This window comes from Scyliorhinus torazame, chromosome 6 (genome assembly GCF_047496885.1).
Source record: "Scyliorhinus torazame isolate Kashiwa2021f chromosome 6, sScyTor2.1, whole genome shotgun sequence".
NCBI lineage: Eukaryota > Metazoa > Chordata > Chondrichthyes > Carcharhiniformes > Scyliorhinidae > Scyliorhinus > Scyliorhinus torazame.
Genome location: NC_092712.1, coordinates 257,277,870 through 257,298,328, shown reverse-complemented (window position 1 = coordinate 257,298,328; position 20,459 = coordinate 257,277,870). Strand labels below are relative to the sequence as shown.

Here is a 20,459-nt window from a genome sequence, read left to right as displayed (position 1 = left end):
CTGATTACCAGCAAAAGGAGCTTTCTTGTTCTCAGCCTATGTTAGAGTCATAACTAGGCCTTCTAGAAAGAAAAGGACACGGTGAAATCAAATTGATTTGGTTTTGAAGATACTGATCTGAAGTCATATTAATTTAACCTCACTGTGTGGTTGTATGTATTCTATTATGGCCTGTAAAACAGACAAGGTGTGACATGCTTTGATTCTACTGCGGAATGAGTCATTATTAAGGAGATGAAAGATGCTGGCATTCTAATAAGTAATGTATATTTCATTTATAGCTACACAATCAGATACTAAGACAAAGAAAGTGAAGCATATGGAGAAAAAGCAGTGGCATAGATTTTAGCTACTTATGGGAAATAAAGTGGAAATGGAGTTAAGATAGTGCAAGGTAATTGTGGCACATTCTCCACGTGTTGCCACTACCATAACTCAGCAGAAAGGAGGAACAGGAGGACCGCCATGTCAGACACATGTCTACTTTGCATAGAATCTACAGTGCAGAAGGAGGCCATTCTGCACCAGCCCTTGGAAAGAGCACCCCATTTAAGCCCAAACCTCCACCCTATCCCCATAACCCCACCTAACCTTTTTTGGACACGATGGGCTATTTATCATGGCCAATCCAACGAACCTGCACATCTTTGAACTGTGGGAGGAAATCGGAGCACCCGGAGGAAACCCACACAGACACGGGGAGAACGTGCAGACTCTGCAGAGACAGTCACCCAAGCCGGGAATTGAACCTGGGACCCTGGAGCTGTGAAGCAACTGTGTTAACCACTGTGCTACCGTGCCACCCCATTACATTGGAAAGATGAAGCAACCTGACGACATTGGCTGAATTTCTCCGGAGGAGCACTGGCGGCGGGATTTTCTGGTCCTGTGGGCAGCATACCCTTGCCCGTGGGTTTCCTGGTGGCGTGGTGTGGCTTCAACGGGAATTCCCATTGACAATAGCGGGAGCAAAGAATCCCACCACCAGCGAATGGCGTGCCACCTCAAAACATGCGGCTGGGAGGCCGGAGAATCCCACCCATAGATTAACTTCCATATTTGGGAGGGCCACATGACCATCCCAAAACAGCAACCTTAGAAGTCTGGGGAGTGGCATGAAGAGGCCAAGGTACATTAGAACCTTTTTCTTCTGTGTGGAATCCTTGTGAGACCAGGAAGAGGGCTCTTCTTGAATCTTTTGGGCCCTCTTGCACAGGTTGATCCCTGTTAATGCTTGTTGCTGATCTCTGCTCCCTGCCATCATGTTTATCTGGCCTTACACTGATTCTGCGCAGGGAGCCTGACCTCCTGATTTTCCATGTCATTCCCGCTGCCTTTGAGTGGGAGCCAACATGATGAAATGATAGTGGGGCCTTCGTTAAAATATCCCAGGCCTAAGGCTCCACCTTAGCCCTGCATATTCAATCCCCAGCCCAAAAAAACTGACTTCATAGTCAAAGAAAGACACGGATGCAGAGGTAATGCACACAGGACAAACACTGTATGCTAGCATACATCATTGTGTATGTTTCTTCTTTTGTTTCAATCCATGCCACAAATAACCCAGGTCACCATCTGTACTGCAGATTTCAAAATAAGCATTTTCTTCAAAATTTTAATTTGCAATTTTACTTTTATGGTGCAGAAATGAATGAGAATCATTGATAATTAGTTAACTACTGGTGGACTGGTGTGGAAAAACACTTTTGCCAGGATTTTCCAGCCCCTCCCCATGGCGTATTTTCCTGCAGCAGAGGCGGCTGCCATTGGCCACTGACTGGATCTTCCAGTCCCGCTAAAACCTGCTGGCAGGAAGGGCTGGAAAACCCACCCATTTGGGGGGCGATTCTCCTAGCCGGGCCGGAGCATCGCCGCAACCGCGCCACGACGCCCCAACGCCGGCGCGCAATTCTCTGAGGTGCAGAGAATCGGCGCCATTTCTGGCCGCGAGCCGCTGGAAACGGCGGGGCTGCTGATTCTCTGGCCCGGATGGGCCGTGCGGCCACGCGGGTACGACAGAGTCCCACCAGCGCCGTTCACCCGTGGTCGCTGCCGGTGGGAACTCTGCGCGAACGGTCGGGGGGCGGCTTGTGGGGGGCTCCTTCACCGGGAAGGGGCCTCCGATGGGGTCTGACCCGCGATCGGGGCCACCGATCAGCAGGCCGGCCTCTCCCCCCCCGGGCCTACTTCCTGGCGCGGCAGGCCCCTGAACACCGACTCCATGTTGAGTCGGGGCCGGCGCGCTAAAGATGTCCCCCGCGCATGCACAGGTTGGCGCGGCCCAACTGCGCATGTGCGGGTTGGCGCGGCGCCCATTTGGCACCGGGAAAGGAGGTTAGAGCGGTGTGAACCGCTCCAGCGCCGCGCTGGCCTCCTGTGGGGGACAGAATCGGTCGTACCTGGGCCCGGTTCACGCCGTCGTGAACACCTGGCCTCCATTTGGGAGAATCGCCCCTTTGATGTTTTTCCATGCTCATTCTACTTTTCCCAGGTTTAACTGCATCTCTGGTCACATCCTTTTCCTGGCATATCTCATCATCTAAGATTTAGATTTTCCAGAGAAAGAATTGCGTCATTGCATTTCTTCTATTTACTGCTGGCAGACCTTTCAGCGTGGGCTGGTTGAAAATGACGCATTTAAAATATCCCCTCAGAAGTGACATCAAAGATGGGCCTTTTGTTTAACCTCAGGCAGTAGGCTGCGCTCATCATTATCTAGTAATTAAATTCAGACTAACCAGTTGTCTTGGGAGTGAAGTGAAAAAGTCCCACAGCACAGCAAGTAGAAAAAGCTTTGATGCCTTTAAACAAATTGTTTATTAACTCTTTTACTTTTCTGCACTGGGGTGCTTATTAAACAGCTGTTATATTAAATCTATTTACCCTTTAAACAAATATCAACCCACATAGATACTGGAATGCATAGTCCCAGTACAGACCATTACAAAGCAAGGGCTGTGCTTTGAAAGCAAACCAAGGCAGGCCAGCAGCACGGTTCAATTCCCGTAACAGCCTCCCCGAACAGGCGCCGGAATGTGGCGACTAGGGGCTTTTCACAGTAACTTCATTTGAAGCCCACTTGTGACAATAAGCGATTTTCATTTTTCATTTCATGGTGGTGCATGGTTAGCACTGCTGCCTCACAGCACAAGGGACCCAGGTTCAATCTGGCCTTGGGTGACTGTGGAGTTTGCACTTTCTCCTCGCATCTGCGTGGATTTCCTCTGGGTGCTCCGGGTTCCTCCCATCGTCCAAAAATGTGCATGTTAGGTGCAATGGCCATGCTAAAAGGTTTGGTGGGATTGTGGGGATAGGGTGGGGGAGTGGGTCTAGGTAGGGTGCTCTTTCATAGGTTCAGTGCAGTCGATGGGCCAAATGGCCTCCTTCTGCACTGTAGGGATTCTATGCAAATTTGGGAAACGACAGACTGCTCATGAGCGATTTCCAGATCCTTGGGGCTATGGTGGGACCTGCTGTGGGGGATATGGCAGGCTAGCCTACTCAGTGGGGCCGGTAAATCCCACCTTGTATGTGAGGGTCTATCCTGAAAATACACAACTTGCAAAATCTATCCTATCATTTAGCAGGTACATTTTTCAGGTGTGAGGCTAGCTGAGGGATTGACAGCCCATTATTTATTTTCTACAAAAATAACAAGGGGCGAGATTCTCCGACCCCCCGCCGGGATGGAGAATCGCCGGGGGCTGGCGTGAATCCCGCCCCCGCCGGTTGCCGAATTCTCCGGCACCGGATATTTAGCGGGGGCGGGAATCGCGCCGCGCCGGTTGGCGGGCACCCCCCCCCCCCCGCGATTCTCCGGCCCGGATGGGCCGAAGTCCCGCCGCTAAAATGCCTGTCCCACCGGCGTAGATTAAACCACCTACCTTACCGGCGGGACAAGGCGGCGCGAGCGGGCTCCGGAGTCCTGGGTGGGTGCGGGGCGATCTGGCCCCGGGGGGTGCCCCCACAGTGGCCTGGCCCGCAATCGGACCCCACCGATCCGCGGGCGGGCCTGTGCCGTGGGGGAACACTTTTCCTTCCGCCTTCGCCACGGTCTCCACCATGGCGGAGGCGGAAGAGACTCCCTCTACAGCGCATGCGCGGGGATGCCCTGAGCGGCCGCTGACGCTCCCGCGCATGCGCCGCCCGGAGATGTCATTTCCGCACCAGTTGGCAAGGCACCAAAGGCCTTTTCCGCCAGCTGGCGGGGCGGAAATTAGTCTGGCGCGGGCCTAGCCCCTTAAGGTTGGGGCTCGGCCCCCAAGATGCGGAGGATTCCGCACCTTTGGGGCGGGGCGATGCCCGACTGATTTGCGCCGTTTTGGGCGCCAGTCGGCGGACATCGCGCCGATACCGGAGAATTTCGCCCAAGCTGTTGAATTTATATAGCATCTTTAACATAGTAAAACATCCCAAGGTTTTTTGCAGGAGAATTAAGAACAGAAAAATTTGACTTGGAACCATGTAAGGAGATATTAAGGCAGGCGACTAAAAGCTCAGTCAAACAGGTAAGTTTTAAGAAATGTAATAAAAGGAGGAGAAGATGGAGAGATTTAGGGAGTGAATTCAGAGTTCAGGGCAAAGACAACAGAAGGCACACAGCTGCCATTAGTGGAATGTAGGAAGTGGAGGAGGTGCAGGATGCCAAAATTGGAAGAGTACAGAGCTCTGAGAGGACATAGGTTACAGAGACAGGTTAAAATTCTGGTTTCAATGGTACCATGGCAGACACTGGTAAAGTTCTACTCTCAGAGTGAATGGGGGTTTAAATACATTAATTGTGCCCCATTGTTATAACCCAGTGTAATAATCTTCAGCATTTGGTTGATTCAACTGAACTGGCAAAAAGCAAAGACCATAAGACATAGGAGCGGAAGTAAGGCCATTCGGCCCATCGAGACCTCTTTCATTCTGTGGGGAGGAAACCAGTTCAAAGTTCACTTTCCCTGGCAATAGCATATTTGACGCTGTGTTTGCAGCTGCTGCACCCAGTTCCTGTACCATAACTGACCCTCCTTAATGTTATCAAAACTTTTCTTTAAACGATTCCTTAGATGAAATACAATTGCTGATGAAAACTCTTATGACCCAACACAAATGGGTGCTGGCTAAGTTAACATGGCTGCAATGAACTTATTTACTGGAGCTTTCATCTGGGCACCAATCTGTGTATCAGTGAACCTCATTACTCATTGCAAATTGGGAACCCAGTACATTGGTGCAATTGCAAGGGACAACTGGGCGACAACATCTGTATTGGGCAATGAGAAGGAAAACTAATTGGAAAGTGATGTTTGTGGGACCAGGAGTGAGAATGAGAATAACATGGGTAATTGTAGTGTGGTAATGTGTAAAGTACTTATATTTGGAAAGTGCCGTCATGGGCCCAATGTAGATAAAGTTTAGGCCAATAGGCTTGCTGCCCTTTAGATTTGGCAGATTGGAAACAGAACTTTTGCTTCCAATTCTGATGCATTGTGGTTTCACGGAACATTTGCATCATTTAATGAGTAAATCTGATTTTTTAATGATTTGTTTCTTTTAAAAATAAAACTACCCAACTCATAATCCTTACAGACTTGCATTTGTGCGTGAAAGAATCACTGGTTACTTAAGTATTTCCATCCCTGTTAAGTTACTGCCTGCCACAAGCCACACCCTGGCTAGAGGACAGTCTGGTCCCAGACCACTATTGATTTACATGCTGGGTATGTGTTCAGAGCAATGCGCGGGCACCTCGGGGGTTCGTTAACCTAACAGAGTCTCCTTCCCTTCTTGTGGGGGGGGGGGGGGGGGGGGGGGGTGGAGGTGGGAAGCACAGACAAATTCACTGATCATCTACTTCCAACAGGAGCCTGTGATCGTTAACTCACATGGGAAATCTTCCATAGCTTCTTTCTCCCCCTGTCCGTATCACAACAAGTACCAGAAAATTCATAATTATAATAAATTGTTCCCTTGTGATCAATCCAACAACCTAAGCCACCTTACTGACAAATATGTGGATGTGCTGTTGCCTTATTGAATGCCACAAACTTTGTTTCAATCATTGGATTCCCCTAAAACAATGTGCTTCCAATGCCCATCACAAACCGGATGCTCTAGTAATATTTTCAAACAACATCCCCCTCCTCACTGAAGGGACTCAGTCACAGGAGGTTATCTGGGGCGAAATTCTCCCCCAACGGCGGGATGTCCGCCGACTGGCGCCAAAGCCGGCGCCAATCAGACGGGCATCGCGCCGGCCCAAAGGTGCGGAATGCTCCGCATCTTTGGCGGCCTAGCCCCAACATTGAGGGGCTAGGCCGACGCCGGAGGGATTTCCGCCCCGCCAGCTGGCGGAAATGGCGTTTGTTTCCCCGCCAGCTGGCGCGGAAATGCGGCGCATGCGTGGGAGCGTCAGCGGCCGCTGTCAGTTTCCCACGCATGCGCAGTGGGGAGAGTCTCTTCCGCCTCCGCCATGGTGGAGGCCGTGGCGGAAGCGGAAGGGAAAGAGTGCCCCCACGGCACAGGCCCGCCCGCGGATCGGTGGGCCCCGATCGCGGGCCAGGCCACCGTGGGGCCCCCCCCGGGGTCAGATCGCCCCGCGCCCCCCCCCCCCCAGGACCCAGCCCACGGCGCCTGGTCCCGCCGGTAAATACCAGGTTTGATTTACGCCGGCGGGACAGGCAATTTCTGGGCAGGACTTCGGCCCATCCGGGCCGGAGAATCTCCGGGAGCAGAGACTTCGGCGGGGGCAGGGGCGGGATTCACGGCGGCCAACGGCCATTCTCCGACCCGGCGGGGGGTCAGAGAATGAAGCCCCTGTTTCCTTGCAGTTAAATGGCTGAGGTTAGAAATACTTTTGATGTATTCCCCACAACACTTCATGTGTGCACATCATGAAGATTGAATAATTTTCTTTTTGTCAGTCTATGACCAAAGGAATATAAATCATAAACTGTTCATATTCATCCTTCCAGGCAAAGATGACCATGGCCATTGCCTGCAGTGCTGCAAATAGGGCATGTTACCACAGACTATTTGAGTTTTGGATGAGTTTCTGGCTTGGGATTTCCAGGGTTCTGGTATGTGCTTGCTTTTGAAGGAAGCTACACTCTTTATTTGGTTGCACCAGGTACAGCATTCCCGAGCGACCTCCTCCTGGGATTTAAAATTGAAACCAAAACTCCAAAGTGAAACCTGGAGAGTGTCCTTGGAGCACTTCCTCGAGAGTATGCACCAGGCTCAAGGTCTTTATAAAGGATTAGCTTTTGTGAGAGAGTGTCAAGGCATTCTGGCTTACATGACCATACCAACTCGGTTGTGGGTGTCTTAGTATGGTGTGGACACTTGGCATGCCAGCTTGGGTGGAGCACCTCAAGTGTCTGGTATTTTGATCTGATCTTCAGAAGTTCCTGAAGGCACCTCAAGAAAAGCTTCTTGACATGGTGCTGGTACACAGTACAAGTCCTGCCTGCATAGTACAGAGTGCACTTCAGACTTTACAGTCCAAAGAAGGTTAGGTGGATTGGCCATGCTAAATTGACCTCATCATTCAAAGATACACAGGTTATGTGGGGTCATGGGCCTAGGTAGGATGCTCTTTCAGAGGGTCACGGGCTGAATGACCTCTTCCTGCACTGTAGGGATTCAATGGTCTATGCTTGCTTTGGCAATTCTTGTATGTGGCTTGTTGTCAATAGACAGCTCCAGAGAGTGTGCTGCCAAGATAAGTGAACTTATCCACAGTTGACCGGTTTTGGTCTTGCACTGAAACCTTGGCTCGAGTGAGGGCTTTCTTTGAGAAGGCTGGTATATTACTTCAGCTGTCGTCATGCTGATCGTAAGGTCGGAGTTGTTACATGCATTAGAGAATAGGCCATGCTATGTTGCATGTCCAACTCTGAATTGGCAGCTAGTGCACAGTCAATCAGCAAACAGGAAATCATAAAGTATGCCCTTGGAGACCTTGGTCTTTATATGCAGTTGGCAGCATGGTAGCATAGTGGTTAGCACCGTTGCTTCACAGTGCCAGGGTCCCAGGTTCCATTCCCGGCTTGGGTTACTGTCTGTGTGGACTCTGCACGTTCTCCCGGTGTCTGCGTGGGTTTCATCCAGGTGCTCCGGTTTCCTCCCACAAGTCCCAAAAGATGTGCTGTTAGGTATTTGAACCTTCTGAATTCTCCCTCTGTGTAGCCGAACAGGCGCCGGAATGTGGCGATTTTCACAGTAACTTAATTGCAGTGTTAATGTAAGCGTACTCGTGACAATGAAGATTATTTTTTTAAATTTAAAGATTGAGTAGCTTCCCATCCAAGGGAATCTGATTTTGCACCAGGATCACCATCAAGGAAGGCATTGGAGAACACGATGGAGAAAAAGGTGGAGTGTTGGGGCTAACACATGGCCCTATTTAACTCCATTAGTAATTGGGTCAGAAGACTCATCATGTTCCAACACATGCGTGAGCGTGCTGTCATGGAACTGTCAAACCAATATGAAGAATTTCTCAGGGCAGCCAAACTTCTCCATTACCTTCCAATGCCCTTAATGGTTGACTGTGTCAAAGACCTTGGGCAGGTCAACAAACATGGTGTTGAGATCCATGTTCTGTTCTTGGCATTTCTCTTGCAGTTGTATAACTGCAAGCACCATAATAGTGGTTCCTCTACAATTTCAGAAATCACAAGGCATTGACCACCAGTCTCGTAAACCTCAGCTGGGATAGCATCAGCTCCAGGAGCTTTGCCACTAGACAGGAGTTTGGTTGCATTTATCATTTTTAGCAATGCATAGAACATAGAAAAATACAGCACAGAACAGGCCCTTCGACCCACGATGTTGTGCCGAAATTTTGTCCTAGATAAGAACAAATTAATCTACACCCCATCATTCTACCGGAATCCATGTACCTATCCAATAGCTGCTTGAAGGTCCCTAATGTTTCCGACACAACTACTTCCACAGGCAGTGCATTCCATGCCCCCACTACTCTCTGGATAAAGAACCTACCTCTGACATCCCCCCTATATTTTCCACCATTCACCTTAAATTTATGTCCCCTTGTAATGGTTTGTTCCACCTGGGGAAAAAGTCTCTGACTGTCTACTCTATCTATTCCCCTGATCATCTTATAAACCTCTATCAAGTCACCCCTCATCCTTCTCCGTTCTTATGAGAAAAGGCCTGGCACCCTCAACCTTTCCTCGTAAGACCTACTCTCCATTCCAGGTAACATCCTGGTAAATCTCCTTCGCACCTTTTCCAAAGCTTCCACATCCTTCCTAAAATGAGGCGACCAGAACCGTACACAGTACTCCAAATGTGGCCTTACCAAGGTTTTGTACAGCTACATCATCATCTCACGGCTCTTAAATTCAATCCCTCTGCTAATGAACGCTAGCACACCATAGGCCTTCCTCACAGCTCTATCCACTTGAGTGGCAACTTTCAAAGATCTATGAACATAGACCCCAAGATCTCCCTGCTCCCCCACATTGCAAAGAACCCTACCGTTAACCCTGTATTCCGCATTCATATTTGTCCTTCCAAAATGGACAACCTCACACTTTTCAGGGTTAAACTCCATCTGCCACTTCTCAGCCCAGCTCTGCATCCTATCTATGTCTCTTTGCAGCCAACAACAGCCCTCCTCACTATCCATAACTCTACCAATCTTCGTATCGTCTACAAATTTACTGACCCACCCTTCAACTCCCTCATCCAAGTCATTAACAAAAATCACAAACAGCAGAGGACCCAGAACTGATCCCTGCGGTACGCCACCGGTAACTGGGCTCCAGGCTGAATATTTGCCATCCACCACCACTCTCTGACTTTTATTGGTTAGCCAGTTCGTTATCCAACTGGCCAAATTTCCCACTATCCCATGCCTCCTTACTTTCTGCATAAGTCTACCATGGGGAACCTTATCAAATGCCTTACTAAAATCCATGTACACTACATCCACTGCTTTACCTTCATCCACGTGCTTGGTCACCTCCTCAAAGAATTCAATAAGACTTGTGAGGCAAGACCTACCCCTCACAAATCCGTGCTGACTATCCCTAATCAAGCAGTCTTTCCAGATGCTCAGAAATCCTATCCCTCAGTACCCTTTCCATTACTTTGCCTACCACGGAAGTAAGACTAACTGGCCTGTAATTCCCAGGGTTATCCCTATTCCCTTTTTTGAACAGGGGCACGACATTCGCCACACTCCAATCCCCTGGTACCACCCCTGTTGACAGTGAGGACGAAAAGAGCATTGCCAACGTCTCGGCAATTTCATCTCTTGCTTCCCATAGAATCCTTGGACATATCCCGGCGGACTTGTCTATCCTCAAGTTTTTCAAAATGCCCAACACATCTTCCTTCCTGACAAGTATCTCCTCGAGCTTACCAGTCCTCTCCAACAATATGGCCCCTCTCATTCGTAAATACTGAAGAAAAGTACTCGTTCAAGACCTCTCCTATCTCTTCAGACTCAATACAGAATCTCTCGCTACTGTCCTTGATCGGACCTACCCTCGCTCTAGTCATTCTCATATTTCTCACATATGTGTAAAAGGCCTTGGGGTTTTCCTTGATCCTACCCGCCAAAGATTTTTCATGCCCCCTCTTAGCTCTCTTAATCCCTTTCTTCAGTTCCCTCCTGGCTATCTTGTATCCCTCCAGCGCCCTGTCTGAACCTTGTTTCCTCAGCCTTACATCCTCTTAACAAGACATTCAACTTCTCTTGTCAACCATGGTTCCCTCACTCGACCATCTCTTCCCTGCCTGACAGGGAAATACATATTAAGGACATGTAGTATATGTTCCTTAAACAAGTTCCACATTTCAATTGTGTCCTTCCCTGACAGGCCTATGTTCCCAACTTATGCACTTCAGTTCTTGTCTGACAACATCGTATTTACCCTTCCCCCAATTGTAAACCTTGCCCTGTTACACTCACCTATCCCTCGCCATTACTAAAGTGAAAGTCACAGAATTGTGGTCACTATCTCCAAAATGCTCCCCCACTAACAAATCTATCACTTGCCCTGGTTCATTACCAAGTACCAAATCTAATATGGCCTCCACTCTGGTCGGACAATCTACATACCGTGCTAGAAAAACTTCCTGGACACACTGCACAAACACCATCCCATCCAAACTATTTGATATAGAGTTTCCACTCAATATTTGGGAAGTTGAAGTCACCCATGACTACTACCCTGTGACTTCTGCGCATTTCCAAAATCTGTTTCCCAATCTGTTCCTCCACATCTCTCTGCTATTGGGGGGCCTATAGAAAACTCCCAACAAGGTGACTGCTCCTTTCCTATTTCTGTATGTAGGAGATTCGTCAAGAGAGGAGTTAATGGCAACCTGGTGATTGCTTCTTGAATGATGGATGAACTAATTGAATGTATGGTTAAAGGGCTCTGCCCATCCTTTTATGATCTGGGCTTTTTCCTGATAAGTATGACTTGTCGGCATCGAAGGTTGATGCTGAACCAGAGCACCGATTTCAGAGCATCGTACAATCCCTTCCAATCTTTGTGATCTGCATATGACTGAAGTTCATTAAAGGGATATAAATAATCCTAGGAAGCTCCACATGGAATCTCTGACTCCAAACCAGAGTCCGCCCATATGCCAACTCCTACACACCCTTTATCAACTCTAGCCAAAATAATCTGCCCCAATCTTGCACATCATCTCCTGAATCATAAAACCGAATTAAAATATTTTTAATGCAGCTTCCAATTGTTGATCTATGTCTATGACTTTGTTTGTATTCATGTAGTATCTTCAGAAATATTGAAGGGAGGACCAGTAATTATTCAATTTGAAGGCGTCAATTAAATTGTAGCTCAAAAGCACAGTATTTCTTAAGTGGAACCTCATCATGATGTAATGATTTTGCTGGCACTAGTTTTCAGAGATCAAATGGATTAGATTGCTCTGGCATTAGACAGCCACAGGCCTAGTCACGATGATACCCGACACCGAGAGTGATTACTTTTTACATGGTTACAAAGTCTCACCATTTACATTGCCTGTAGAAACAGGTCAGGAGCATGGCCAGTGTTTTAGTTTGTTGGTGTTTGCTGCCTTTGCCATTAAGGTGGCAATTAACACTCTCCAAATTTCAGAGGAGATAGATGCAATTGGTGGAGGGAAATTTGTTTCCAAAATGTCCAACAACACATTTTTTTCCGCAGTTAAAAGGTAACAATTATACTGAGATTTGTAGCTACTTCAAAAGCGATCCACAATAAGGGGATGGAATCCTCAAGACAAACTTGCTTAAAATGATGGCAGTATCCTGTCCTACTTATAGGCCCCAGGCAGCTCTGACAAGGTGCAGCACCCAAAATTAGGAGAATTCTAACTAAGTTATCATTAACTGATGATATTGTGACAATATAGTTGATGTTGCGTTTGAAGCTTACATTTCAGCAGTTTCATCTTTAGTGTTCAATACAGGCTGCTCTCCACAAGTGCTCTCAAAACAACCTATTCATCTTATCCAAAAATAATCAAGGAAGTTAATTAAGTAAAGGTTATTACCTGGCCACTGTAGCATTTGGTAGTGAGAGCAAGAAGAAAACTACTGATAGAAGATAAAGGAAAAGTTTTTGGCCTGCTGGAGGATCACAGACATCCTAACCCATCCTCTCTTTATTAATTCCTGCCGTGAATCTCCAGAATGTTCTATATTTACTGACGTATTGATTGATGTTAGAACAGTGCTTGGATTGTTGTTAGAAACAGTACTTGTAGGAATACAGGAATGTACAGGGTCCGCAGCTCATTTGGCCCATGCCAAAAGCTAATATCCCCCATTATTCACTGCCTGGAATCCCAATCCCATTCTCCAACAATGTTTCTCCTTCTACTGCCTCCCTGGTTAGTCTAGTCTACATTTTCACCACTGAGCGAAGCTAGTTAACTATAAACTCTCTGTGCACCTTCATTCTTCTATGGCCTACACTTCGGAGTGTTGCTTCCCAGCTGGGATTTTCTGAACCCGCCAAATTCCCAGTCATTACTGCAACTTAATATATCTTAGCTTGAAGAATATCATCCGGAAAAGTTATCTGCTCTGAAGTAAAACTCCACAATCTCTACCCACCCCACCCCACTCCCTCACAGTTTGCATGTCTTAAGCTGGGTATCGGTTTGATTGCCCTGTTCTGCACTATTCCAATATCTGGATATCCTTGCTGCAGTTAGGAATGCAGAAGTGTACACAATGTAGTCTTGCACAGATTCATTATCACCTCCAAAAGATTAGTGTGCTGCCCTGTTGCCCACACATAGCAAGGTCTGGGTTTGCTTTCCTAATTGCAGCCTCAGGAATACTGGGCAATGATTGGTTTGGATTTGTTTATTGTCACGTGTACCGAGGTACAGTGAAAGATCAACAGAATTGTTATTAATAAATCTCATGACTGCCCCATTAGGTGCAGTGACCTACAGTGGCGACAACCTTGAAACTTTGAGAGGTTAAAACAAGTCAAAGCACACCATCATTTCGAGAAAAGCTGTTTCCTAGTAATTAAATCTAAATCTTTTCCTGCGACGTAGACTCCCAAATCTCTGTATCTAAACAGCACGCATATCATTGGAAAGCCTTTAAATGGTTAGGTAGAAAGTTTCATGGAGTACTGTGTAACACAGTGATGGGTAACCTTGGCTATGAGTGGGCCACGTGAGTGGCCGTCCTTCATCTAAGTGGGCTGCAAGATTGAAATCAGGTTTGTTCACTCAGCATAACCCCATGAATATGATTAGATACATTTAAAACATGCTGAATATTTCATACTGTGTTATCGAAAATGCTTAATCATTTATATATTAATTGAACTATCAACTTCAAGTGGTTAAAAACAAAGGAAATATTTACACTTTGGACACCGAGGGAGTGCACGGCTCTCACGGTCAATGTTGTGAGCAATCAGCACGCACCTCGCTTTAAGTGCATATCATTTCAATTATACCGGTAGGAAAAAAAATATGTGGACAGAAATTAGCAGAATGGGGCAACCCTGCACCTGGCCAATGGCCTCACTCAGAACCCAGATAGGCCGTATGTGGTCCCCAGGCTGCAAGTTGCCCACCATTGATGTAAAAGGTTGTATGGCTGTGGTACATTCCTACTGTTCTCTGATAACAGAAAAGCAACAAACATGCTGAAAAGCTGTTCACTTTTCATCATTTATCACGGTGATAACAAGTAAAATTAGGAGACTGATCCATTTCACATTTTCTACTTGGCAACTACATTCATACAATAATTAGGAATTCAGTAAATGGAGAAGGCCAGAAAGTACAGACTCCATGGTCCATCTGGTTGCTCTCAAAAACTAAAAAGCACCAATTTTAGACACCCAAGTAGAGAGCAGGTGGTCCAGTAGAGTGTCGAGAAAGAAGCCTGGTGCATTTAATTTTATAACGGTTTTCTTGTGGACCAGAAGTACCACCCCCAAACAGGAGTTAATGGCCCTGGCCTGCCTGTCACTCCACTGGCCGTATATTGACCTCTTTCGAGCCAGTTAAAATCAGGCTTAATACACTTCAATCATTCATTCCCTCATCCAATTCTGCCACACTAGAGACCTGCAGTGCCTCACTGTGCAGTCCATTCTACACACAGGCAACCCTCTGTATAAAAGTAGTTAAATCTAACCTCTACCTTCTCACTTCTAAAGGTTTTGGCAATCTCAGGCCAAGGGCTACATGTTAGCTTTCACCAATTGTTAACTTCATCAGAATGACTGATTAATGTAGTGTGGTGCTTGCATGTTGTTAACTGAACACTAGGTGGCTCCCTTATGGGAGCCATGATGTGGAGATGCCGGCGTTGGACTGGGGTGAGCACAGTAAGAAGTCTTACAACACCAGGTTAAAGTCCAACAGGTTTGTTTCAAACACTAGCTTTCAGGAGCAGTGCTGCAAAAGCTAGTGTTTGAAACAAACCTGTTGGACTTTAACCTGGTGTTGTAAGACTTCTTACTGTCCCTTATGGGAGTTAACGCATTGCATAACCGCCAGGGTTTCTTGTACTACTTTTGTTATTAATTTGATAGAATACTCTAGAGGGTCTGGAAATAAAAGCAGTTAGTTAGAACCACGGTAATCTGAGTGCGTATTTGTCAAAAGAATGTATGGTTAAACACCCGTTAGTATAGTCAAATATTACGCCAGTACTCTCGAGTGAAAGTATCCCTTAACCAACAAGCACTTAACATAAAGTGGATAGTTGAGCGAGACATTTTGTTCGAGTGCCAGCACACTGCACCCTTGAGGAGAGGAACATGTGAACCTTCCATCCCCACAGCAAGAGTCCCTGATTTTAGTGGAGAAGATTAGGAGTGGAGGCAGATACTTTTCTAAAGGGAAAGCTTGAGTTTCTTATCATTACACCCACCACCGCATCACCCTCTCCTTCCCCAACCCCCCACACACCTGGCAAATGCAGCTCCTTATGTAGTAACATCAAAGTACTTTTGCCTGCATGGACCACAATTAATAAAACAGAGCTTTGATGGGGGTAGGGGGTAGAATGTGCAAGTTTTAAATCCATGTCCCCATTAATTTGCCAAGTTGCTGATCCTAACAGGTCTTGGCATTCTGTCTTAGGATTGACCCACCAATGTGTCAACTGTACCATAAAATTCAAAGAGGGAAAATTTGCAAACAAAAACATGTACAAGCACAAGTAGGATGGAGTTGCAAAGGCAAGATATTCAGGGATCAAGGACACTTGTTAATTCCAGACACAGCAGCAAAGGCCTAGGAGCAGCCGACCTCTGTAACCAGAGGAGGTGAAAAATCAGTACCTGAAAATAATTGATCACTGCTTTGGCGATCGTGTAAACCTTTATCAATCAAAAGACTACTTAACAGAACCACCTTGGGAATTAATTCAGTAATATTGATGAGGGCCTCGGCCCATGGAAACAGCCAGTTTACATCCTTTTGAATTGTAACAACAACAACAACGGTGTGTCCTTGCACAAGTTGTGACTTGACCTGACTTGTGACTTGGCTGAGTAAGTCTGTAGAATCTAATGAATGAAAACCTGCGCTTCTGGCTTTAATGGATGGATTCAGGCAGTCTTGATAATGGGCAGAATAAACAGTGAGCATTGTTTATGTTGCTGTATTGGAGGGGAAGATGGAGACTTTTGGGCTGCAATCTTGATGCCTGGGAGGACGCTTCTTTGGCAGAGGACAAGAGGCAGGACCTGGTTCTGCTGGATCTCCATGCATTTTTAACCCATTCCCCCCCATGGTGTTGACATTGGACAACAAGTTGGAACTGGTGGGATTTTTGGAGAGTGATGACATAGATTCCTGTACAGAGCAATGTGATAAAGAAAATGTTGCATTTATAATGGCATCTTTCACAACCTCAGGGTATTCCAGACACTTTGGGGTGATTCTCCGAGCCCCGAGCTGGGGCGGAGAATCGACGCAACCGCGCCACGATGCCCCGACGCCGGCGCGCGATTCTCCGAGGTGCAGAGAATCGGCGCCATTTCCGCCAGCGCGTCTGACGCGGCGCCGGCTGCGGACCGCTGGAATCGGCGGGGCAGCCGATTCTCCGGCCTGGATGGGCCGAGCGGCCGTGCGGATACGACAGAGTCCTGCCGGTGCCGTTCACCCTGGTCTCTGCTGGCGGGAACTCTGCACGAAGGGTCGGCGGGGCGGCCTGTGGGGCGGGGAAAAGCGATCCTTCACCGGGGGGGGGGGCCTCCAATGGGGTCTGGCCTGCGATCGGGACCCACCGATCGGCGGGCCGGCCTCTTGCCCCCCGGGCCTACTTTGTTGCGCGGCCAGCCCCTGAACACCAACGCCATGTTGAGTCAGGGCCGGCGGGCTGAAGTCCCTCGCGCTTGCGCAGGTTGGCGCGGCCCAACTGCGCATGTGCGGGTTGGCGTGGTGCCCATTTGGCGCCGGGAAGGGCACACCGCTCCAGTGCCGTGCTGGCCCCCTGTGGGGGACAGAATCGGTCGTACCCAGGCCTGTTTCAAGCCATCGTGAAACGCGACGGCGTTCACAACGGCGCGAACACTTGGTCTCCATTTTGGAGAATCGCCCCCTTTAAAGCCAATGATTTACTTTCTGAAGTGATATCCCTTTGTGATTTAGAGAAGGTGTTAAAAATACAGTCACTCCAAAATCAATTTTTAACTCTTTGAAAATCATTGTCTGGTACAATCCCACAACAAAGTGCTGTTCCAAATATCTTAGGCTTCCATTGGTGCAGTTGCCAAGACAATGTCATAAATAGTGCCGGGACCTGTCCCGTTCATGTAAATGACTCCATCCTCAGGACTTGGAATGCCAGACAGACTGGGCGACCAGAAGTCCCACGTTTTTGGTGGAATTTCAGAGCCCACCTCCTCTTTATGTGGATCGATGAAGCCTTCATAGGTGCCACCTTGAGACTCTTAGCTTGCTTTTCGTTGCTTTTAAATAACCATTTATAAAGCCATTAATGCTGCAATGAGAAACTCAACAGTATGCCAGCTTTAGCAAAGATAAAAGTCGAGATAAAAGTGGTGCAGCTGCTTTTCTCTTCCAAACTGAAAATAGAACTATTTATCCATCTGTCAATTTATAATGAATATAAACCAAAAACAAACTGCAATGTCCTCCACCAACTGACTAGGATCCAAGCAATGAGTTAAATGCTCGTCATGTGTGCTGAATGTCCCAATGCAACACACAGCATGCATGTGCGCGCGCACATTATTTTTACTCTATGCCATATCTGTGGTTTCAGGCGGATCCTGAAGATGAGTGGGGCAAGTGCTGATTGCATAAGATGTTCAAACCACAGCACAATTCCACCAATGCAAATTCAGCTCAGCCAATTTATCTTAACTAATTGACACACTTTGACCTGTACAACTATCTCCTGATGCCTATATCTCTGAATTGAGAGAGTCCCTCCGAATTAAGAACCCCCCCCCCCCATGGTGGGTTACAGTTACGGTGACAGCAACATTCTGTTTACCGAAGTGGCCATTTGGGTGAATAGAAACAAAATGACTGTTGGTTATTTGAACTGCCCAGGGTAAATAATAACCGGACATACATTTAGCTAGAGATCGGGAACAGTAATCCTGATTAGTATGAGAATGCTGAGGCTGATCATAATGCCCTCACTTTTACCCTGAAATCAGCTAACTTCAGCACAGAGAGGGGATGGAACCTGGCATTCTGTGAGTCAGTGTGAATGTGGTTCAGGTCACATTATCCAGGGTGTCCCTCCCCACAGTAAAAACGTTGAAGCGGAGGGGGAAATATCTCATTTTCAAGGACCAGAATGAGCACCACGCATAAGCATGGATCCTCATTCAACAGATGGCAAGACAACAGAGAAATGCTATCAGCTCTTCAACCTCAATTCCTGAACACAACGTCACAGGCCAGGCCCATCTTTTTCTTTTGTCCATTAAGTGGAGTGGGCACATTGACTCAGTTGTGTGGTGGATTGTGGCAATAATACTTTGTGCCAAATGGAATTCACATCCATGACTTCCTATATGCTGAAGTATTTTTTTTAAAAACACATAAATCGAACACTAAAAAGGCATTTGGGAGAGCAAGTGCCACCCTAACTAACTCCAGTAGATGAGTTGAAGAGGTCATTCTAAAATAATACATGGGTGAGATCCATGTGTGGGGATCTGTGAGATTCTCACTTATTTTAAAAAGGATATTCAAACCTTGGCAGGATTGCAGAACGGGCGAGATTGATTCCAGAACCTGAGGGGGGCAGAACTATATGGCTATTCATGGACTTTCTCTTGGGGGCGGGGGGGGGGGGGGGGGGGAATAATAGGCTGACGGCTGATCTGATACAAGCATTAAGATTATGGCGGGATTTTCAGGATGTGGGTTTTGTCTTCGATGTCTGAAAATTAAAAATTAAAACACAGAAGGAGATTCTGGTTTGGAATGAGGCAAAGCATAGAATAAATATAATGGCAGATTCAAGCAAATGGGGTGATAGAAACATAGAAAGATTGGACCATCGGCAATGGTATTGGAACGAGAGACTGTGATGGGGTTGAAAAAAGGCGTTATGGCAGCAAATAGGACCCTGGGTTTAGAATGTAAATACTCAGCGAGGTGGATTCAGCAATTTCTGTGCGAAAATAACCAATTGGTGTGGGAAGACGCCACAGACCAGTCTACGCCTCTGCTCCTGTTTCTTCTGTTACTTAAACCAGGCTGCTGTGGAACACCTCTTCAGGGGCAGTATTTGTACAGCATCATGTTGCCTCCACTTGGGGGAAGTGTATGGGAAAGTGAGCAAAGGCAAGATGCCCAGCGCAGTCACATAATGCCACATCAACTTGTGAAACTGCAGAGCCCCTACCCCCGTCCCACTACACTACACGCTTAGAAAATGTTTTTCTCTTCAAATGCAAGTTTGGTACAAGGAAACCGACTTCCTTTTAACGGAGACACTGAGAGATGCAAGTGAAGTTACACAATCTCTCTGCCCTTTGGGACTGAAATAAACACAGTGCAATGACAACCCACTACCCCTTCTTCCTACAGCCGAGCAACGGCAATCTGACACATCTCTCAAGTGTGGAAAGTTCGCATTTAGCAGTTAAAAAGAGAGCCCGTGGAAATAACTTCAGCCAGCCCCTTTTGCAGTTGGGACTTTCAATCAAGCAGGGCTCTCCGCAGCGCAGAACCCAGCAAACAAAACAGGCAGCAAAGAAAAACTCCAATTTTACCTTCCGCTTCATTTTAATGATCCTCCCGGGGTGTCAAGACTAACCCTCGGTGCGCAGGGTGCATTCAGCGCTGTGAGTCTCGGAGGTATCACAAGCCGGTCATTGCTGCAAGTTGTGTGTGTGTAGCTGCTCCTTATAGCCTCTCTCTCCCTCTCTCTGCTCCTGTGAAACAGACACGGCAGCAAAACTCCACTTTATTTGCATGATATTCTCAGAGCGGCCTCCCATTGGCTCGGAGGGGGAGCTCTCAGAGTTGCATCGGCAAAAGGTAGTGCTTCAAAGTGACCAGCAAAGGGAGATTGAACAAGAATATTCTGAGTGCAACACAAGCTCTCGAGGGAAGGAATTCTCTGTCAGATTAGTCAGGTTTAAATAAGAATTATTTTCTTTTTGGGCGGGGGGGGGGGGAATAAGCCCACATGGAGAATTCTGGAAATCTTTATTCCTGTGCCCTAGCAACCAACCGAACGGTCTCCTAAAATGCATTCATTTCAAAGCCTCATGCAACAGACATGAGATGGCCCCAAGAAACAATACGTTTTCTGTTTACAATCACTTCCATTGACCTCCCCCGCTGACATTTCTTTTTGAGTGCAGTTTCTCCCTTGTTCGGTGTGAATTCAAAGCGGTGTGAGCCGTCAGATTCCACGGCACAGCCTCCTCACAACAGGCCCTGTTCACTGAAGGAAGGCATCAGGAACTGTCCCTCCACACACA

The 20,459-nt window shown here is 47.3% G+C and overlaps 1 protein-coding gene across 1 annotated transcript in view; it reads right to left on the bottom strand.

Moving 5' to 3' along the window:
* nedd9 (neural precursor cell expressed, developmentally down-regulated 9) overlaps nt 1-19,953 on the bottom strand; it is an 81,400-nt gene extending 61,447 nt beyond the window's left edge. Inside the window, exon 1 of the mRNA XM_072509582.1 lies at nt 19,743-19,953. Within this exon, the coding sequence (XP_072365683.1) occupies nt 19,743-19,754 (12 nt within the window). The 5' untranslated portion in view covers nt 19,755-19,953. The remainder of the gene's footprint in view (nt 1-19,742) is intronic.
* Nucleotides 19,954-20,459: the final 506 nt, after the last annotated feature.